Source organism: Pecten maximus, chromosome 11, assembly GCF_902652985.1.
Source record: "Pecten maximus chromosome 11, xPecMax1.1, whole genome shotgun sequence".
Lineage (NCBI taxonomy): Eukaryota > Metazoa > Mollusca > Bivalvia > Pectinida > Pectinidae > Pecten > Pecten maximus.
In genome coordinates, this window is record NC_047025.1 from 35958822 (window position 1) to 35981261 (window position 22440).

Below are 22440 nucleotides of genomic sequence, written 5' to 3' on the forward strand. Positions count from 1 at the left end.
ATAAATTGACCGACTTTGGCCCCCAAGGCCCCCAGGGGGTGGGGGGTCACCCTCACCATTTGTACAATTTTGGATCCCCACCCCATGGTGATGCTACCAGGCTTCATGGTTTCATCTACATCAATATAGCCAAACTGACCCCTTTTGGCCCCACTCCTCAGGACCCTAAGGGGTCAGCCCCGCCATTGTACAATTTTGAGTCCACACCCCATAAGGATGCTTCTGACCAAGTTTGGTCAAATTATGATCAGCGGTTATGAAGAAGTCAATTCCTTCAGATCAGGTGAGCTAAAAATGTGTTTCAAGACAAAGTCTAACATATACTTTCATCCAAAACGGCATTTGTATTAATAAAGAATAGTGATATCTATATTTATACACAACACACCAAAACAGTATGAAAGTCAAAAATTTATTGAATGGAACCAATAACTTGTTCAGGCTCATATTAAATATTATCTAAAGGTTTTGGCATTCTTAGGGGCTGCTCATTCTTACAACTAAATAACATCAACTAACAATATTACATAATAAATTTTTACTCGCTACTCAAAAGATACACCTAAACAATTAAGATACTAATTATACTATAGGGGCATGCAACCCCCAAGCTAGAGCGATCATAGCTTAGCTAGCTATGACTAATAGAGAGGAGAGAAACCTAGCTTGAGCGACCTCAAGCCACAGAGTAAGCAGTTGGTAGCTAAAAAGCAGGCAGTTCTGCTAAGACTGTTTCAGATGGGGCGACCCCCGAGCTTGGGCGATCCCAAGCATATCATCTACATAAGAAATAAATACACAAAATATGATATAATGAATTGGGGGCAAGAAATTCCCCGAATTTAAAAGTGCTAATATCACGGCGTGATAAATTCATTACTGTGAGTGATATCCTCTAACTATTCCTTACTAAGAAGAGCAGCCCAAAATAAAAATAAAAATGTGACAGCTTGCATTGTAACAAAATAAAGCTTATAATTAACCAACACAGATGTACAAAAAGGTGCTGCGAGCCGGCTGCCCCAACCTGAATCAGGGAGATAGGTTTATCCAATGCTCAGACCAGCTTGCCAGGTGTTGTCTCACCATGAGGCCTTACTTACCCCTAAACAAATGAGCCCGAAACAAGTAAAAAAGACATGTAATAAATATAAATATTATAAGTAAACACATATAATAAAAACAACATATACACATGAAAAGTACAGGCAATCAAAACAAAACAACAGTATATAAATATTAAAAGGTAATTATAATATAATATAAACAATTATACACAAACCACAGTAAAGAAAACTGCAAATTATCAAAGGTGGAGGTGGGGCGGATGGTGGATGATGAATAAAACACTGCTGCTACAAATAATCACGCTGCTTGAAAATGAATGCAGGTGGCGCTATCCCCTGACGTATTTCCATTGGTCAAGAACATCACGTGATCAAAGGCGCGAGGTTAGAAATAGATATTTACTAACATGAAGACTGTGACGGGGTTTTTAAATGTTGTGTACAAACAACTATTTAGTAAACAAAATATCATTTTATACACAACACACCAAAACAGTATGAAAGTCAAAAATTTATTGAATGGAACCAATAACTTGTTCAGGCTCATATTAAATATTATCTAAAGGTTTTGGCATTCTTAGGGGCTGCTCATTCTTACAACTAAATAACATCAACTAACAATATTACATAATAAATTTTTACTCGCTACTCAAAAGATACACCTAAACAATTAAGATACTAATTATACTATAGGGGCATGCAACCCCCAAGCTAGAGCGATCATAGCTTAGCTAGCTATGACTAATAGAGAGGAGAGAAACCTAGCTTGAGCGACCTCAAGCCACAGAGTAAGCAGTTGGTAGCTAAAAAGCAGGCAGTTCTGCTAAGACTGTTTCAGATGGGGCGACCCCCGAGCTTGGGCGATCCCAAGCATATCATCTACATAAGAAATAAATACACAAAATATGATATAATGAATTGGGGGCAAGAAATTCCCCGAATTTAAAAGGCCAAATCGAAGAGGTTACAATAAAGTAACCGAATGAGAGCCCCCATATACATAACGAGTACAAGAAATATTTAAAACATAAATAATAGGTAAGTTGAGGAGGTAGGAAATTAGACAATTAAATTAAATCATCTAACACTTACCTGATACCGCCGTAGCAAGCACCATACTCGGGCAAGAAAATGGTCAAACCTGGGATCATCCCTACAATTAAGTCTATAGAGCTGTTCCTGTAACATACACAAGTTTGTATTCGAGTCATCAGTGAACTTTGACCTAACATATCCAACCATCTACTGGTACAAACTAATTGCTGAATTTATACAGGGGCTTCAGTAATGTTTTTATTTATATGTATTAGACACCTATTAACTTGTTATACAGAAAGGCATGAAAGGGTCGAATTTTGTATGTATGAGACTTCTATTATACATAAAGGTATGATAGGGCAGAATTTTATATGTATTAGACATCTATTATACAGAAAGGTATGATAGGGCCGAATTTTATATGTATTAGACACCTATTATACATAAAGGTACAATAGGGCCAAATTTTATATGTATTAGACATCTATTATACAGAAAGGGACTAAAATTTTAACATCACAATTAACATATGTACTTGAAGACTTGGTTTATCAGTAAAAAAAATGACTGAGATTAATCACGTCTTAGAATTTTTGAATTCAACTCAGGATTCACATGCTTCTTACCAGTTTATGAAAATGTGAGCTGTTGATTCTTAGAGTTTCTGTTTTGAACTTAAGGCTGTGAACCTCATTTTCTGTCTGCATTTCGACCTGTGGCAGTCGCGGACATGGAATCACCATCTGTATTGGGTAACAAACTACCTTACGCTTGTGTGTTGGTTCTGGAAATGGTGGAACCTCTGAAAATGTAACAGAAACATCATGGTAAATTTATATGAGTATACAGCATGACATTGTACATGGAGAAGAAAGACTGAAAGTGATGCGTTAATTCTGTGTTAGTAAGTGAAAATTCTTGCATAAACTGTACAAGCTTTCATAAGTTGATCAACTATATCTGACAACCCCAATCCAAATAAACATTTTATTTTCCACAGAAAATGTTTCATAAACAGAAGGGGTAACTTGCTAACTCACGATTGATGTTGCTTTCTTTCAATATCTGCCAGTGTTTTTCATGCAGAGTTTTGACTGTGTCGACTGACATGTTGAAGATCTTACTACAGATGCCCTCCACCGATCCCTTAGCTGTTTCTGTGAGGTGAGGTTGACACTGCCGTTTGAGATGAGCAAGTCGTTCCTGTAACAAACAATGCTTACATTACGCAACAATATTATGTAACATACAGGAATGTGTAAATATGGGACCAATATGTAGATGATACATGTTGTAACATTTAGATAACATTATTGTATGGACCAATATGTAGGTGATACATGTTGTAACACTTCGATTACATTATTGTATGGACCAATATGTAGGTGATACATGTTGTAACACTTCGATTACATTATTGTATGGACCAATATGTAGGTGATACATGTTTTAACACTTCAATTACATTATTGTATGGACCAATATGTAGGTGATACATGTTTTAACACTTCGATTACATTATTGTATGGACCAATATGTAGGTGATACATGTTTTAACACTTCGATTACATTATTGTATGGACCAATATGTAGGTGATACATGTTTTAACACTTCAATTACATTATTGTATGGACCAATATGTAGGTGATACATGTTTTAACACTTCGATTACATTATTGTATGGACCAATATGTAGGTGATACATGTTTTAACACTTCGATTACATTATTGTATGGACCAATATGTAGGTGATACATGTTTTAACACTTCGATTACATTATTGTATGGACCAATATGTAGGTGATACATGTTTTAACACCTCGATTACATTATTGTATGGACCAATATGTAGGTGATACATGTTTTAACACTTCGATTACATTATTGTATGGACCAATATGTAGGTGATACATGTTTTAACACTTCGATTACATTATTGTATGGACCAATATGTAGGTGATACATGTTTTAACACTTCGATTACATTATTGTATGGACCAATATGTAGGTGATACATGTTTTAACACTTCGATTACATTATTGTATGGACCAATATGTAGGTGATACATGTTGTAACACTTGGATTACATTATTGTATGGACCAATATGTAGGTGGTACATGTTGTAACACTTGGATTACATTATTGTATGGACCAATATGTAGGTGGTACATGTTGTAACACTTTGATTACATTATTGTATGGACCAATATGTAGGTGATACATGTTGTAACACTTCGATTACATTATTGTATGGACCAATATGTAGGTGATACATGTTTTAACACCTCGATTACATTATTGTATGGACCAATATGTAGGTGATACATGTTTTAACACTTCGATTACATTATTGTATGGACCAATATGTAGGTGATACATGTTTTAACACTTCGATTACATTATTGTATGGACCAATATGTAGGTGATACATGTTTTAACACTTCGATTACATTATTGTATGGACCAATATGTAGGTGATACATGTTTTAACACTTCGATTACATTATTGTATGGACCAATATGTAGGTGATACATGTTGTAACACTTCGATTACATTATTGTATGGACCAATATGTAGGTGGTACATGTTGTAACACTTTGATTACATTATTGTATGGACCAATATGTAGGTGATACATGTTGTAACACTTCAATTACATTATTGTATGGACCAATATGTAGGTGATACATGTTTTAACACTTCGATTACATTATTGTATGGACCAATATGTAGGTGATACATGTTGTAACACTTCCATTACATTATTGTATGGACCAATATGTAGGTGATACATGTTTTAACACTTCGATTACATTATTGTATGGACCAATATGTAGGTGATACATGTTTTAACACTTCGATTACATTATTGTATGGACCAATATGTAGGTGATACATGTTTTAACACTTCGATTACATTATTGTATGGACCAATATGTAGGTGATACATGTTTTAACACTTCAATTACATTATTGTATGGACCAATATGTAGGTGATACATGTTGTAACACTTCGATTACATTATTGTATGGACCAATATGTAGGTGATGCATGTTGTAACACTTCGATTACATTATTGTATGGACCAATATGTAGGTGATGCATGTTTTAACACTTCAATTACATTATTGTATGGACCAATATGTAGGTGATACATGTTGTAACACTTCGATTACATTATTGTATGGACCAATATGTAGGTGATACATGTTTTAACACTTCGATTACATTATTGTATGGACCAATATGTAGGTGATGCATGTTGTAACACTTCAATTACATTATTGTATGGACCAATATGTAGGTGATACATGTTGTAACACTTCGATTACATTATTGTATGGACCAATATGTAGGTGATACATGTTGTAACACTTCGATTACATTATTGTATGGACCAATATGTAGGTGATACATGTTTATTGTATGGACCAATATGTAGGTGATAAATGTTGCATGTTGTAACACTTTGATTACATTATTGTATGGACCAATATGTAGGCGATACATGTTTATTGTATGGACCAATATGTAGGTGATAAATGTTGCATGTTGTAACACTTTGATTACATTATTGTATGGACCAATATGTAGGTGATGCATGTTGTAACATTTAGATTACATTATTGTATGGACCAATATGTAGGTGATACATGTTGTAACACTTTGATTACATTATTGTATGGACCAATATGTAGGTGATACATGTTGTAACACTTCAATTACATTATTGTATGGACCAATATGTTGGTGATACATGTTGTAACACTTCGATTACATTATTGTATGGACCAATATGTAGGTGATACATGTTGTAACACTTCGATTACATTATTGTATGGACCAATATGTAGGTGATACATGTTGTAACACTTAGATTACATTATTGTATGGACCAATATGTAGGTGATACATGTTGTAACACTTCGATATTATTATTAGATATGTAAAATGATGTCTGAAGAATTAACCCAATTAATATGCTAATTCTGTTCACGGTGTCCATATCGATTTTAGAATTTATTCAAATAGAGTTCCATATTTGTTATACTTACGAAAGATGATTCAGATCATTATGATAATATAAACAACCCCCAAACATAACACAAGAATCTCTTTAAAAGTTTACCAGGAAGTCCTCATAGCTTGCATTCTGTTGTTTTCTTAACCATGTGAATGTATCCTCTACATTCCATTTGACAATCTTGCGACTCTCAGAGGAAGCACTCCTACAGAACAAAATTTGAGGCAATTAAAAACATAGGAATAATATATAAATACATGTCCATCTCTTAAAACTGTCCACAAAATATCACACAAATGCTAACTTCTTTAGTAATGTATTCAATGTGGCCCATTTGAAAATAGTTGATTATACAATAAATATTCCTCAAATCCTGAAACTTGACTTCCAATTTTTCTTAGTTAATTATGATAATACTGCAAAATCATACAACAAATAAAGGAACATTGTTTTTCAAGTATTATTTTTAACCTATGAATTCTAACTTGAATAACAAACTCTTCAATTAGCAATTTACAGTATCAATATAAACCTCCAATAGGAGGATAGTTTAGAGATAATCACTATAGAGAGAATGTCCCTCAAAGGATTTAAGTGTACCAAGGCACAAGTATCATAACAAAGACACTTTTTCCACACTCAATCTATTTTTTAATGGCTAAGAGTAACTTCCCTTCACATGGAGTTCTATATACTAAAGCATTTACAGTTCCTGCATGGTAACATCCTCTTTTTAGTATGCAAGTTTAACATATCGGTATTGCAAATTGACTTGACATTCAAAAGCACTGCAGTAGAATGTAATTACCTGGTTTCAATCATTTTCTTTGCTGACTCAGCATATTTGAAGAGCTGTTTCTTGGCATCCCCAGAGTACTTGGGCTTGATCAGTTTCACAGGTATGTCATTCATAATTTCTCTGTACATAGATTGTGATATCTCAGGAGAGCACACCGATGGTAGGAAGGGGTCTGAACCCTTATCCATGACCTTTCTCTCCAGCAGCCACCTATTGAAGGACTCTGTAGGGGCATGTATTCCTGAAACAAAATCAACAACAAATACATACAAAAATAGTATATATTTAATCTGAGGCAGACATTCCATTCATTGAATTTCAGTTTATACAGCGATACCTTGTTAATGTAAAAATTTAGCATGGCGCCCCCCTACCCTTAGCTGGCTAACGCCACACTTACACAGCCAAATTCACTTGTTCCACCATGCATGTAATTGTTACCTTACACCCCTATTTTATATTGATTCCAAGCAGTTCCGTTTCTATAGGGTCCGAAAGTCATTACCTATGGTCCCTGTTTTTACAGGTGAACTAGGCCTAATTGATGAACAATAGGCGATCGCAACATTATGTTTTGATATAGTCGACTGACCTCTTGCTAATGTTTTGACCATGTGAACAAGAAATGTTGTGGTTGTATGGTTTTAGTCAGTACATCAGATAAAATGTACCAACAACATCAGAAAAGCTGCCGTCCTGACAAGATTCTACTTTCACAAGAATTAATATTCAGCTGGGATATTAGCAGAATGCAAGCCAATATTTGAGAAGCATGGATCAATTTTTGAAAATCCTTTCACGGCAGTGTCACCATGAAGAGAGGGGCAGATCAGATGTCCATCAGCTCCCTTTTTTGGAAAACCATCCAAATGACTTACAATCATGACACCTGATGGAAAACCTGCAGCCAACAGCACAAAATCTTCGAAACATTATGATACATTTTACAAGCCATGGCTACAGCAATACAAATGGATTATGTATGAAGATGACAAAGGTAAGCTTAAAATTAACCAAAATTGGATTTGATTGATTGATTCAGGAATATCTTGTGTACTTGGCTTTGGTTTTCTTGTCATGTGCTATTTTTAGAAAGTACCGTTAGAGTGATGTCCCTTCCCAAAATGTTCTCAAAACATAAAATAATATAAATAATCTCAGAATATCCCCTAAATCTCTGGATTTTATCATTTAATAACTGTTATCTATTCTTATCATAATTGGTGTTGTTTCTCGAAACGTGGCACCACATCATTTTGAAATTGTGGTGATCCCTGCTGCAGAATTTCTACAACTGTGATGTAATTTTCTGATAATGACCGAGTCATTGTCTCTGAACTACATTAATCTGAAAATCCCTTAAACTACACCAACCTTCTCTGGCTTGGCACAGCTCCTGGTAGTGTGTCCGGAGTCGGGCAACCATCTGTGCTCGGAGAATCTCCATGTCGGGATGTGGAGGAGGAAGCACAGGAGGAGCACGCTCAAATATAACAACATTACTTGGTACATCAAAATTCCAGAAAGGGCTGAAAAACATATTAATACATTTATGTTATACCTTTGGTTTTGAGTGTGAGGAAAACAAATATTTTTCAGGTCTCTGAATACATGATATATAGAAAGCAATCTCTCTTACCTATAAGCAAATGCAGGTCTCTTTGTTGGACTGAGTGGTCCCATCTCTGCACTAGACCGTCGCTTCTCCCCTACTTGTGCTGGTGGTATTTCTATACTTGGCCGACTCAGTCGGACGTCCCCTGAAATCTGAGGTGGTCCGGATCCTATACCCAGGGGGTCAGTCAACAAATCTGGCTGTTGCTACAAAACATCAACATCATTTCTTAGGATACTTGAAACGCAAGCATTATAAACATTGCAGCTATAACATCAAGTTCCCTCTGGGCAAGCAGAAATTAATTCCTCAGTATTTACCCCAATACTTCAATGTCTGGTGTTGGATTAAAGACGCCCAGTAATCCAGTTAAAACATTAATTCACACCAGAGTTTTATCACCTTGAATAAAGTATAAAAAGAAGTATTCACTTATCAAGTTATCATAAAATCATTCATGTTTCTTGAACTTATGTATCAATATGTATTACTATCTAATGCTAGCTCTTAAGCTTTCAACTTTTCTACTTACACCACCAATGGGTGGGGGCTGATCCCATAGAGATTCATTAGTGTTTTTGTTGAAAAAATATGGCCGTTGTTCTCGTTTGCTCCAAAACTTTCTCCATCCAGCCAGGAGTAGTTCCTCTGGCAGATCATGGACTGGGTCTGGAGACATGGGTTGCTGTGGTGACAGTGGGAGCGAGTCCTGTCGGGGGATGGGCGAGTGATTGATAGGTGGCGTCATAGTGATGCCATCCTTTGATAATCCTGCTACTGGGTCAATCACTTTCTTCAATTGGGGAGATCCATTGTCCCCATTCTGGGAAACCTTAGGCTGCGGTTCCATTTTCATCACCTACAATAATGCAGGAAAAGGTTAGTTTCTGAACTAAAATGTCTGCATTGCCATAGACATTTAAAATTAGTATACAATATAGCCAATTTAACCAGCACATGAAATTAAATATCTCCATAATTAACAGCAAATCATCATTGGCAACTTCAAGCAACCAGAATATATATGATATATGAACCTATATATACCTAGACACATGGAGATGCAATATCTTAAGTATACACTGGGACTTTGCATTGAATTTACCATCCTATTAATCAGCTTTGGGATAAAAACGATGAAATCAACTAAATATTTAAATCCAACCTAAATTCATGGGTCAATATGCAATTCACTAGTCAAGTTAATCCTTATCATACGACACATAAATTGTGCGATTTCTGGGCATTACATGTCATTGTTGAATTGTTATACATCTATATACAGCCACCATCTGCATAGCAGCTGCTTTGGAAATGTGTTCATAAAATAGCAGCTGCTTTGGAAATGTGTTCATAAAATATCTGATGTCGGCATTAGGGACTGTATTTATGGATGTCTGTGTAGATACTGAAATTTGTCTTGCTTATCCTTATTACGGATATGAATCAGATGACGTAATTTTGAGAACTGCGTCGCATATATTACTGGTGTAACATACAGCAAAATGTCCCCTTTTATTGATATAAGTGTTGCCATGAATTATATCCACATATTAAAAGAAATCACCAAGTACTTGCGAATGCCGCTACTTGTACTTGCTATCCTATTTCTATCTCGGTGTACACAGTTCAGTAACAACATAGACACTACGGGCACGAAATTTTCTTTCGTGTTCCATGATTTTGCATCCACAGATCGTGAATATCTTTTATCACATATAATAAACTAGTACATCCTCTATAATATGCACCAAAAATATATAACTACTTTCAGTTAACTTCCGCAAACACCGCTAAAAACGAGAGACGATCTCTCCCACGGCAAGCGAGATGACGCCATCGGCGGAGTGCTTTAATGAGGTAAATGTAAAATTATACCTCACTACAAAAATGAAACGAAAATGGTATTTAGAAATATTGTTAGAGCTATTACTGCTTTACAAAACAAAAATTCATAACACATGTAGTGAACGTATCATTGTATTAAAGTATAAAAAAAATGAGGATATTCTATAGATTTATTATTGTACACACAGAGAACTATAATATATTCCGTATGAAAAGTAAATCGGCATATTATATAGTCCAACGAGAACCCGGATGTTGATTCAGCACAATCAATCCAAATTCATTAGCATATTGTATGTAAATCTCATAGACTTGCTATAGTCCAACGAGAACCCGGATGTTGATTCAGCACAATCAATCCAAATTCATTAGCATATTGTATGTAAATCTCATTCACTTGCATTAGTCTAAATATTACGAGAGTCGTTCAATACATTTTTTCATTTTCCCAATTTTTGTGTGTTAAGTTTGGATCATATGTATATTATTAGAATCATAAGAATATAATTATTAGATCTGCAGCTTAATATTTTTGAAAGTTAATAGAGAAAAACAGGAGGCCCATGGGGCCTGTATTGTTCACCAAGCTATTTCAATAGACAATAATATTTTGGCAAAGCTTATAAGCACACAAGAGTTTCCCCATATTTTGGATCTAAAGCCTCTCAGTGTCACGCATTTCTGTCATTTTCTCCTTTAACTAAATATAACATAATGCTTCCAAAAGAAAATTGACAGTTCAACAATCAAGGCCCTGTAGCGTGGCTTTACTTATATATTGCTGAGGTTCAGTTTGATATATCTTCTTTTTTTCTTCTTCTTTTCTTCTTCTTCTTCTTCTTCTTCTTCTAATAATAATAATAACTCCCCTCCGTCAATAATGATGATTAATATGTGAAGTGTTGGGTGCACAGGGGTGCTAATTAAAAAGAGAGAGAGTTTAAAAAAAAAATTTGTATGGTTAAAAGGATAGTATGGTGCACTGTACTGCTGCTACCGAGAGGAGGTTCCATTGTGTAATTGTGTGAGGAAAGAAGGAGAATTTATATGTGTCGATATATGTGTCGACCTTTGTAGCAGATATGTGTTTGTAAGTGTAGGGGTGTGCTTGTCTGGTTCTAGTCTGTTGAGTGAAGGATGTTGCTGCATTCTATGGATACATGTTGGTGTATGATGTTGTAGAATAGAATGAGTCTTGTTTGTAGTCTTCTTGTTTGTAGTGATGTTGAGAAAAAATGTTCATCAGTGAAAAATTAGAAAAAATGACCTTGACCTTTAACTTTGGACATTTAGTTAGTTGACTCATTGATTAATTCCAAGCAATTTTGTTTTGTTTTTGTATATCATCATAAAATGTTTATTAGTGAAAAATCTGCCCCACACCTTTGACCCAATGACCTTGACATTTGGTCAGTTGACTTATTGTTTAATCATGACTAACGTTGCTTCATAATATCATCAAATGTATCAGTGAAGAGACACATTATTTTACCTTGACCTCTGACCCAGTGAACTTCACTTTCGGTCAGTTGATTCAATGTTTAATTCTGACCAATTTGTTTTGTAATGTTATAAAATGTTCTACATTGAAAAAAAAACAGGTGAGTTGTTCTTTAATTCCAATCCAACTTTTATACAAAATTGCAACTCTAATACAAGATTGGTTTCCCTTTACCCAAGGATGCTTAAGGCGAAATATTGACCAAAGTCTTTCATTCCTATAGAAGACGAAGAATTTGCTATATTTCCTCTATTGGGCCCTGCCCCTTATGCCCCTGGGGTTCCAGCTAGACATGTTCCCACTGTTTCTACAAAATTTGTTTCCCTTCATCTAAAAATGCTTCAGACCAAATTTAATATGGACCAATTTCTTTCATTTCTACAGATGAAGATTTTTAAATAATTTGCTATACATTTGTATTTCCCCTATTGGGTCCCACCCCTCAGGCCCCTGAGATTCCAGGCCCACTGTTTTTACAAAATAGGTTCTCCCTTTACCATTGGATGCTTAAGACCAAATACTTTTAATTCTATGGATGCAGAGGATTTTGAAGAATTTACCTGGGAGGCCACATTCACCGTTTATTTAAAATTGGTTCCCTTTAACCCAAGGATGTTTAAGACCTTTGGTCAAAATCCATTGACTGGTAATAGTAATTTAATGTAGGAAAAGTTGACAGATGTACAACACACAGATGTCAGAGGCCATATGTGCCAGGTGAGTAACAAGTGAACATAACTAATCTATACCTGTAGTATTCCTGAGTGCTATTTATGTGTATACGTTTTATAAATACATTTATTTTGTATATGTTAAACTTATTTTACAACAATTGCGAAACAAGTTACATCAACTTACATGTTATCAGGCCTGTTGGCTTGCATTGGAAGCAGGTTATTTTATAACATGCAGTCCCAATTCAGTTGGTCTGTATAGCTGATCAGTAATTCAGTGCTGTAAATGTCAAAGAAAGTCAAAACTGAATTCACTTGAACAATTTATAGCCTTTCACACCAAGATGCTACAAGGTGTATGATCTCTTGTGACCTTGAAAGTTGTCATTCATTACAAGCTAATGGTAGCAATACAATTGATACAATGCTGCATATAAATATAGGCATTATAGACTCACCTGCCCTCAGACACCAGGATAGAAGCTTGATCGTCTGTTTTTTTTAATTACTGTACCAATCAATTTCCCTGCTTCATCTCCATCCCCTTTACAATACTCTATACAATGAACCTGCCATCCCAAGACAATTATTTTCATTTCAAATGAAGAATAATTTTATACTGGAAGTGATAAATCTCAAGAGTTCTTTCACATTATTAATTGTACAGCGTGGTAATTTTCACATCCACAGGGTGGAATTGATTGTGTGGGAAGTTAAAATCACTGTTACCTTAATAACATAATGTACCTTTCCATTCATTAATGGAAAATATCTATTGTTTCTGGGTATAAAGGACACAAAAGATTTTACAGCCCTTTTCTCCTTTAAGGCCTGATGCACCAAGGTCTTAACTGAAAACCATAGCGACACCTTTCTAAACTGGATACCACAATGACACCTGTCTAAACTGGATACCACAATGACACCTGTCTAAACTAATAACAACAGTGGAATCTGTCTGAATTGGACACCACAGTGACATCTGTCTAAACTGGAAACCACAGTGATACATGTCCAAGCTGGACATCACAGATGGACCTGTCAAAACTAGACACCATAATGACACCTGTCATATCTGGATACTATCGTTACACCTGTCTGAATTGTACACCGCATTAAATATGTCTTAACTTGATATCAGTGATATCTGTTGGTGTGGAACACCACAGTGACACCTGTCTAAACTGAAAACCACAGTGACACCTGTCTAAACTGAAAACCACAGTGACACCTGTCTAAACTGGACACAACAGTGACACCTGTCTAAACTGGACACAACAGTGACATCTGTCTAAACTGGACACCACAGTGACACCTGTCTAAACTGGACACCACAGTGACACCTGTCTAAACTGGACACCACAGCCACATCTGTCTAAACTGGACACCACAGTGACACCTGTCTAAACTGGACACCACAGTGACACCTGTCTAAACTGGACACAACAGCCACATCTGTCTAAACTGGATACCACAGTGACACCTGTCTTAACTGAAAACCACAGTGACCCTTGTCTTAAATGATCACTACAGTGACACCTGTCTAAACTGGACACCACAGTGACATCTGTCTAAACTGGACACCACAGTGACACCTGTCTAAACTGAAAACCACAGTGACATCTGTCTAAACTGGACACCACAGTGACACCTGTCTAAACTGGACACCACAATGACACCTGTCTAAACTGGACACCACAGTGACATCTGTCTAAACTGGACACCACAGTGACACCTGTCTAAACTGGACACCACAGTGACACCTGTCTAAACTGAAAACCACAGTGACATCTGTCTAAACTGGACACCACAATGACACCTGTCTAAACTGAAAACCACAGTGACATCTGTCTAAACTGGACACCACAATGACACCTGTCTAAACTGAAAACCACAGTGACATCTGTCTAAACTGGACACCACAATGACACCTGTCTAAACTGAAAACCACAGTCACATCTGTCTAAACTGGACACAACAGCCACATCTGTCTAAACTGGACACCACAGTGACATCTGTCTAAACTGGACACCACAGTGACACCTGTCTAAACTGGACACCACAGTGACACCTGTCTAAACTGGACACCACAGTGACATCTGTCTAAACTGGACACCACAGTGACACCTGTCTAAACTGGACACCACAGTGACATCTGTCTAAACTGGACACCACAGTGACACCTGTCTAAACTGGACACCACAGTGACATCTGTCTAAACTGGACACCACAGTGACATCTGTCTAAACTGGACACCACAGTGACACCTGTCTAAACTGGACACCACAGTGACACCTGTCTAAACTGGACACAACAGCCACACCTGTCTAAACTGGACACCACAGTGGCATCTGTCTAAACTAGACACCACAGTGACACCTGTCTAAACTGGAAAACCACAGTGACATCTGTCTAAACTGGACACCACAGTGACATCTGTCTAAACTGGACACCACAGTGACACCTGTCTAAACTGGACACCACAGTGACACCTGTCTAAACTGGACACAACAGCCACATCTGTCTAAACTGGACACCACAGTGGCATCTGTCTAAACTAGACACCACAGTGACACCTGTCTAAACTGGAAAACCACAGTGACATCTGTCTAAACTGGACACCACAATGACACCTGTCTAAACTGGACACAACAGTGACATTTGTCTAAACTGGACACCACAGTGACACCTGTCTAAACTGGACACAACATCAAAACATTTGAAACTATTTATTTATTTCTGACAGTGTTGGTGCATTGTAGTTATGTTTAATTAAATCCTTTTGTGATCTTTCTGATATTTCATCAACATATTGCTTTCGTGAGCTAGACTTGCACCTAAGGGGGGGGGGGGGGTCTTTATATAGTTTCTTTCTGCAAATGTTCGATAAATAAATTGGTTCAAAGAGTCCAAATGATTCTCAAACGTTTGATAAATAAGTTGGTCCAAAGATTCTAAAATGCTCCATAACTATTTGTTTGTTTGCTTGGATTAACAGCCAGGGTAACTTTAAGGCAGGGTCTGCATGTAGTAGTTGGTGACTACCTCACTGAACAACATACAGGAGGCCCGTTCCATGCCACCAACTTATAGGGGGAAAGTGTCTTGTCCGAGCCACAGCCACAACTGAGCAGAACGGCCAATTTTTCATGCACCTTGGACCTACATATGAGGTTACTTGGGCAGGGCTCTAACTGACTGAACTATCTTGGCCCCCGTTCCATAAATAAATTTGTAAATAAGTTGGCTTACATATTCTCATATACATGTATTCCATAAATAAGTTGGCCCATAGATTCTTATATACATACATTTTTATGTATATGGTCCAGTTTTAAATAAAGTGTAGCCAAATCAACTTGTAGACTAATTACCAACACATTGTAATAACAAAAGGCGTAATGGGCCTGTATCACTCATCTGTTCTACAGCTTATCAAGTAAAGACTTTGTTGGAACATTACATTGGTGTGAATCATTAAGTTGCTTTAGGTCATGGAGATGTCAAATTCACTCATTCTTTGAAAAAAAAGAAGATTTATTTGAATAAACATGGTAGCACTTCCTAACAGTTTAAGCACATTTGACTCCAGTGGTCTTGTAAGGAGATCTAGGTTATTCATTTGCACCAGTGTGGTAGACCTTTATCCCAGCATGCTACTGGCCCATGCAATGTCATGAATCTTGATTTTTGAGAAGTTGTTCTAAAAGATTTAAATGCATTTGACCCTGAAAGTAGGTCAGGTTCATTCCTTTGAACCAAATTTGTTATCCTTCTTTCCACCATCCCTCAGACACAATATCAAGACCATCAGCATTTTGGTTTATGAGAAACCAACTGACGGACGATGTAACATGCAAATTTTAGCTAACAGAAATCCTTGTTCCAAACAAAATTAAAAGTTCATGAGATACATAAGTAGTATATAGATATGTAATTGATAAGATGTTAACATTTCTAATTTTGACAACTTCACTGCATATAAAGGATGAAATGTTAAATTTTCACATATATCACAATATTGTGGTGAAAGATGATTTTCAATGATAATGTGTAATATATATAATGTTAACAATGGCAAGTGTAGTCTACACACTAGAACAGCAAAAATATATGTCCATATAGAGGCTTGTCCAAGTGTAGACTACATCATTTGTGATCATACACTACTGTAGATCACCTTTGACAGGAGTCCAATCAAACCTCAGAGGAGTCAGTTCACCACTTACATGCTCAGAGGAGTCAGTTCACCACTTACATGCTCAGAGGAGTCAGTTCACCACTTACATGCTCAGAGGAGTCAGTTCATCACTTACATGCTCAGAGGAGTCAGTTCATCACTTACATTCACAGCAATGAAGACATGAGATAGAAATTTTAATAATTTTTTAATCTATGAACACTTCAATAGCAATACCTTTATTACAAATCAATGAAAAGCATAGCTAATGTTATAAATAAACTCATTCCACCCATCACATAAAAACTGCATGTTTATACACCTATTCACAAAAGTGAATGCTAACTAACTTTATCCTGCTGTTCATACAATAAATCGCGAGCCTCCTCAGCATTTAAGTCCATGATATCAATGAGCTCATTTGTCAAAGTATAAGTCTTTCCTTTCCAATCGAACTTGGTAGGTGGGTTATTTTCACCCTTTTCAAATTCAAAATATCGACTGATTTCAATGGCAATGCTAGATTTGATAAGTCCAATTCCACCAAGGGCCGAGGCTGCTGGGTGATACACACGTCCTGTGTTAGGTAACATACAAATTCTCTGAGGTTCAAATTTTACAGTCAGTGAAGTTCCTGCCCCTCCATATGACAAGAGGTCAAGGTCACCTGGAGATGGTGTGTCTAAAATATGTGTGTAAACAATAGGTCTATCGTCACACCGTATAAAGTTACGTTCCCTGCCACAGGGGGATAAAAAAGGAAAATCTTCTCTATATCTTGAAGTCTCATTCAATCTTAATCTTTTGAAGAAAAATGCCAGGAAATCTTTCTCTGAAAACAGAAATGAGAAGCAAGAATAATATAAATACTATGATATAATTCAGCCATTACCTGGACTTAAACAAATTGTACCAGTAATGCCTTTCAGTTATAAACATATTGATGTCCTTTTGTTTTCATTTGCTACCTTGCTTATTGACAATAGTGTCAAACCCACAATATACACTTAAAACTTCACTGGACAAAAGGTGACAGTTTGAATTTTTAACCTTCTATAGTCCTTGTGATTTGTAAGAAGGAATTACCTGAAATCTGACCTTTGGGATCTTGTCATAATCATTCATGTCAACATTTGATTCCCTATCCCTAAGCTATGATCTAATATCATAATCCCAGGCCTTGACATACTATGAACTTGAATGTAGGTTTAGGTAATTCATTTAAACACCCTATACCTGAACATGCAACATGTCAAATATTATAACTAGTGGTATTGAGGATTTGTTTGGTGGTGTTTTTATGACACTAATTCATTTACTCCTGTGTTCAATGGAAGACCAGTTAAACAAAATCTGATAGTCCTTTATCTTAGTAAGTTATGGTCAATAGCTTTTTACTGCATGTTTGAATGATTTTATTTCTACTTATGTAATACTATTTCTGCATTTAACACATACAATTGTGTTTCCCCATATTGGGCCAGGCCTTCAGGTCCTTGGGAGGCCAGGGACCACAGCTTATACATAATTGGTTCCCTTCACCCAAAGATGCTTTAAGCTAAATATGGACCAAATCTATTCATATCTATAGAAGAAGTCTTGCAACCATCATTCAAAATTGGTTCCCCTTCACCTAAGGATGCTTTAGGTCGCTTTAGACCAAATTTGGTTAAAATCTACTCAGTGGTTCATGACTAGTAGTGTTAAGTCAATGGACGATGGCTGCTGTGCCTTGACATAAGCTCACCGATCCTTCAGACAGCGAGCTAACAGGTATGGGAAAATACTCCTACAGATTACTTACCTTTGAAACATGAAGTGAAATTTTTCATCTTTGCATCATCAAGAAAGAGCTGTCAAAGATAAAAACATTACATGTTTATAATATACATATTAAGATAAAAATATGGTTTACCATTAGAATCATTTATTTCATAAAATTTGAAATTAATACAATACAAATGCCATACTTATTGTGAAAAGTTTAAGAATGTTATCATACTGATGCATATCATATAATAATATGATGAGATGTACCTTTTCCAAGAAGTGGAGAGCCATAATCTATACAGTTTATTGAAGAAATGTTCAAACTTCCAAATGTTTTATAACAAATACATGTATGACCTGTTTTTTTAACTGCATCTCTGAATCTCCATGTATCATAAGAGGAAGTTAACACTTTCCATCAAATAAGATTTAGCTTTCTGGTTCTAAAGATGATTCAAAGCAAAATCAGTTAAAAAGCATTCAACTTTAGTAACCAATTGTGACATCCTCTGATCTATTGGACCCATCCCCTCATGCATATATATATATATATATGGGATACATAATATACAATATTCAGGGACATTCCTCAAAGAATGCTGCAGACTGAATCAAAATCCCTTTATCCATACAGAAGAAAGACTTCAAATGAAATACTTTATTTCCCCTTTTAGAGCCACCACTTAGGCCTCAGAAGGACAGACCTACCAATGGATGCTCTTAACTAAATTAAGACAAAATGCCTTCATCCCAACAAACAGAAAAATATTTTGAAGCTATATGATCTTCTGCACTGAAGAATGCTCCAGATCAAATTTGATCAAATCTTTTTAACCGTTCAGGACTTAGAAGAGTTTACCTCTATTTCCCCCTATTGCACCCCACATCTCCTGTCTAGTCAAAGGGCAGCCACATCCTCCATCTATACAACATTGAATCTCTTTCATCCAATAATGATCCAGACAAAATTTTATCAAAATCCATTCATTTGTTCAGGACTAGTAGTTATTTAATTATTTGACTTCTGTATCCCCTTTTGGGCTCCATTTCTCTGGCCACAGGGAAGAAGACACTTAAATCTTCTTTGCCCATTAATTCTGAAAACCTAATTTCATCAAAATCCATTCAGTCATTCAGTACCAGAAAAGGATTAACCTTTATTTCCTCTATTGGGCCTCGCCCCTCTGACCTCCAAGTAAGCCCCTCCCTCCTTTTATGCAACACTGAATATCCTTTTCCCAATAATGCTCCAGACTAAATTTCACCAAACTTAATTCATGTTTTCAGGATAAGTAGCAGTTTAAAGGAAATATTGACAGTGATGGACATTGTGCCATCGCATAAGTTCATCACTCCTTCAGATTAGGTGAGCTAAAATATACACACCAGTACTGGTTCTCTTTTGACTTGCTGAAATATCAGAAATGAATCAGAAACTTTAATTTTGCAATCTGATTTCTTGATGATAATGAATTTTTCATGAATCAAGAGGCCAATGGACCTTTATAGTCAACTGATTTCTGAAATACATAACGATAGTTAATGTTTTGTTTGTTTGTAAATGCCACTGTCCCAATACCATAACCCTGTGCCTCTTGGCTATTGATAAGTCATTTCAAGATTTTAATCAACTTGACCCCAGTGACATTGAAAGTAGGTCAATGTCAATGATTTGAACAAACTTTGTAGTCCTTCATCCCAGCATGTTACGTGTTCAATATCATGACCTAGGGCATCTTGGTTATTGAGAAGTCAAAAATGTAACTTGTTTACGACAGATGACAGCAGATAAAAGGCTGATCATAATAGGTCACCTGAGACCCCACCTTGATGAAGTTACAGGGATGGTCAAGGGAGAGACCAATATATAGAGATATATTAAGCCAAAAATGCATACTGGTACCCATGTTTTTAAAAGATGTACCATAAGATTATCATTACACTCTATCCTTTATCAATGGTCCCTTTAAAAGATGTTATTCTGTGATATTATGCTATCAATTTAACAAAAAAATTCTAAGGATTTGTAGATCGTTAGTATAATATATTGACTTGTAACTGAGTGCATGGTTAATTACATCTAAATGACTGCCTCCGCTAAGGATCAAACCCGGGACCTCTGGCTTACCAGCCTTACACTCAACCAATCTAAAGAGAAGATTTGTCTAGATAAGGGGTATATTAACTAAGTATTTACCAGAGATACAGACTAGTCAATAGACTATAAAAGTAAATAGTTCATAGTTGTTGTTGTCCTCTAAGCTTCTTAGCTTCTTTTGATACATTTTGATATTGTCACTTGATTTCGCAACTTCACAGTTGCACAGAGGATAACCTTTACACACTATATACACTTATAACACACCAGATAAAAACTTCATGGGATGGATGATTAAACATAATCTATTGCAATTTGACTTGAATGCAATTACGATTGGTGACTCAACCACAATTGAGGGCAACAATTTCAATATATTTACAATTCTGTTTTCAAAAGCGTGGGCCCCTAACTGTGGTCATGAAACAGTTTTGTCTAAAGGTCCCCTAGCCCTTGGTATTTTGATTCTCTCGATCGGACACGACAAATGTAGAACGAATATTCATACCCTGCCTACACTGCTCTCCGGCAGGGTATGAAGTCCCTCCCGTTGCCGATAGTGTAGCAAGCCCCGATGTGATTCACATCGGGCAGTATTTAGCTGTGGTTAAAATTTTCTCTGATAAAAAAACACATGCAAATTGATGATTCTGGTATCTATTATCAATATTCAAGCCACAAACCTGCACATTACGTCAATTGTTTGATAATAAATAGTAAAATCCAAAACGAGCTCGAGCAAGACACAGAGATATCAGTTCAAACATACTGCCATCTTTGATACAAGCATAAAGGTCAATTTCCTTATAAGGAAATCAAAATAAATTGATGCTAATGATATTTCCTGCGAGATTTCAACAGAAAAACAGATTCGGAGTTATATACCTCGGTGAGGAAGGTCAATTCATTCTGAAATTTTCTAATTACGCAAAGTAAGATTCACTTTCTTCACAAGAGTTACAAAACAGTGGTTAAATATCTCTGATTATGTATTTATTTATCGTAGTAGCTTCATCCATATATGGTCACAGGTTCCATATTTGGGTCAGCATCCTCGCGAGAGTTCCTCGAGAAGTATATATCATGGCAGATCATGGAGACAACTCCGAGCAGTATGATATCAGAATTTGCGAATTAAAGATTTCCAGATTAGACGGTATGCTAACACATTGCAAAATTGTATTAGAAATGTTTAATTATACGAACTATTACTCCAAAGTTACACGATATCCGCTATTTGTAGCATTTTTGAGGTTCAATGTTTTGCAACACTACCGTCAATGGAAGGGAATCGTAGCTCTGACGACGACCATCTGTCAGAAATTGTCCGTCCGTCGTCCAGATCTACGTTGTCGCAGCTATGTGTTTCATAACTGCAATTTTATTGACATCTCTTTTTTATGCATACAGTGTACATGTCAGCGGTTCTCAAAAAGAGTTTGCATTACACTTCTTTGATGTCATTTCTGTTCAACAGATCAATAGATAGCCCGAGTTTTCTCTAGCGCTGACACCAGACTTAGACAAATGATGTCTGGTGTATCTGTCAGAATGCAATAGGCCTAAATTCATGCTACTGTAAGTGTAGTAGGCCTCAGTAACGGTACAGCCGATTTATTTACCTGGCCTTGATGGTCGATAAAGTAGAAATATTCCCTTATCTTTGGTTCAGGCGATTGTCCTTGTATATAATGTACACTTCGACACCATAGTTTTGGCTGGCAGTAATTCTTGGCATTGAACCGCAGTCTTAAAAGATGCATGTTCTATTTCCAGATGCAGTTTTGTTTTGGTCGGAAGTCATTTGACTTGACATGCGCA

At 36.3% G+C, this 22440-nt stretch overlaps 2 protein-coding genes across 2 annotated transcripts in view; both read right to left on the reverse strand.

Annotated features, from left to right (window-relative positions):
- The window catches only part of LOC117337107 (mRNA (2'-O-methyladenosine-N(6)-)-methyltransferase-like), a 29738-nt gene extending 19327 nt beyond the window's left edge, over positions 1-10411 (reverse strand). Inside the window, exons 1-9 of the mRNA XM_033897896.1 lie at positions 10317-10411; positions 9081-9407; positions 8573-8754; positions 8308-8462; positions 6943-7174; positions 6240-6339; positions 3146-3308; positions 2732-2907; positions 2160-2246 (exon numbers count right to left, since the gene is read on the reverse strand). Coding sequence (XP_033753787.1) covers positions 2160-2246; positions 2732-2907; positions 3146-3308; positions 6240-6339; positions 6943-7174; positions 8308-8462; positions 8573-8754; positions 9081-9404 — 1419 coding nt within the window. The 5' untranslated portion in view covers positions 9405-9407; positions 10317-10411. The remainder of the gene's footprint in view (positions 1-2159; positions 2247-2731; positions 2908-3145; positions 3309-6239; positions 6340-6942; positions 7175-8307; positions 8463-8572; positions 8755-9080; positions 9408-10316) is intronic.
- A 5676-nt stretch (positions 10412-16087) lies between these two features.
- On the reverse strand, positions 16088-22430 carry LOC117338204 (UPF0598 protein CG30010-like). Its single transcript, XM_033899461.1, has 3 exons — positions 22242-22430; positions 18556-18604; positions 16088-17583 (listed from the first exon to the last, which is right to left on the reverse strand). Exons 1-3 carry the CDS (start codon positions 22380-22382, stop codon positions 17093-17095), a joined length of 681 nt encoding a protein of 226 aa, XP_033755352.1. The 5' UTR covers positions 22383-22430; the 3' UTR covers positions 16088-17092.
- Between the last annotated feature and the right edge of the window lie 10 nt (positions 22431-22440).

What these genes read in the sequence shown, in the direction of transcription:
- LOC117338204 (XM_033899461.1), bottom strand. Translation starts at nt 22,382, where the DNA reads ATGCATCTTTTAAGACTGCGGTTCAATGCCAAGAATTACTGCCAGCCA. An exon ending in TTATCGACCATCAAGGCCAG is followed by an intron (nt 18,605 to 22,241) that starts GTAAATAAATCG and finishes TATCTTTGACAG; the next exon opens with CTCTTTCTTGATGATGCAAA. An exon ending in TTTCACTTCATGTTTCAAAG is followed by an intron (nt 17,584 to 18,555) that starts GTAAGTAATCTG and finishes TTCTGTTTTCAG; the next exon opens with AGAAAGATTTCCTGGCATTT.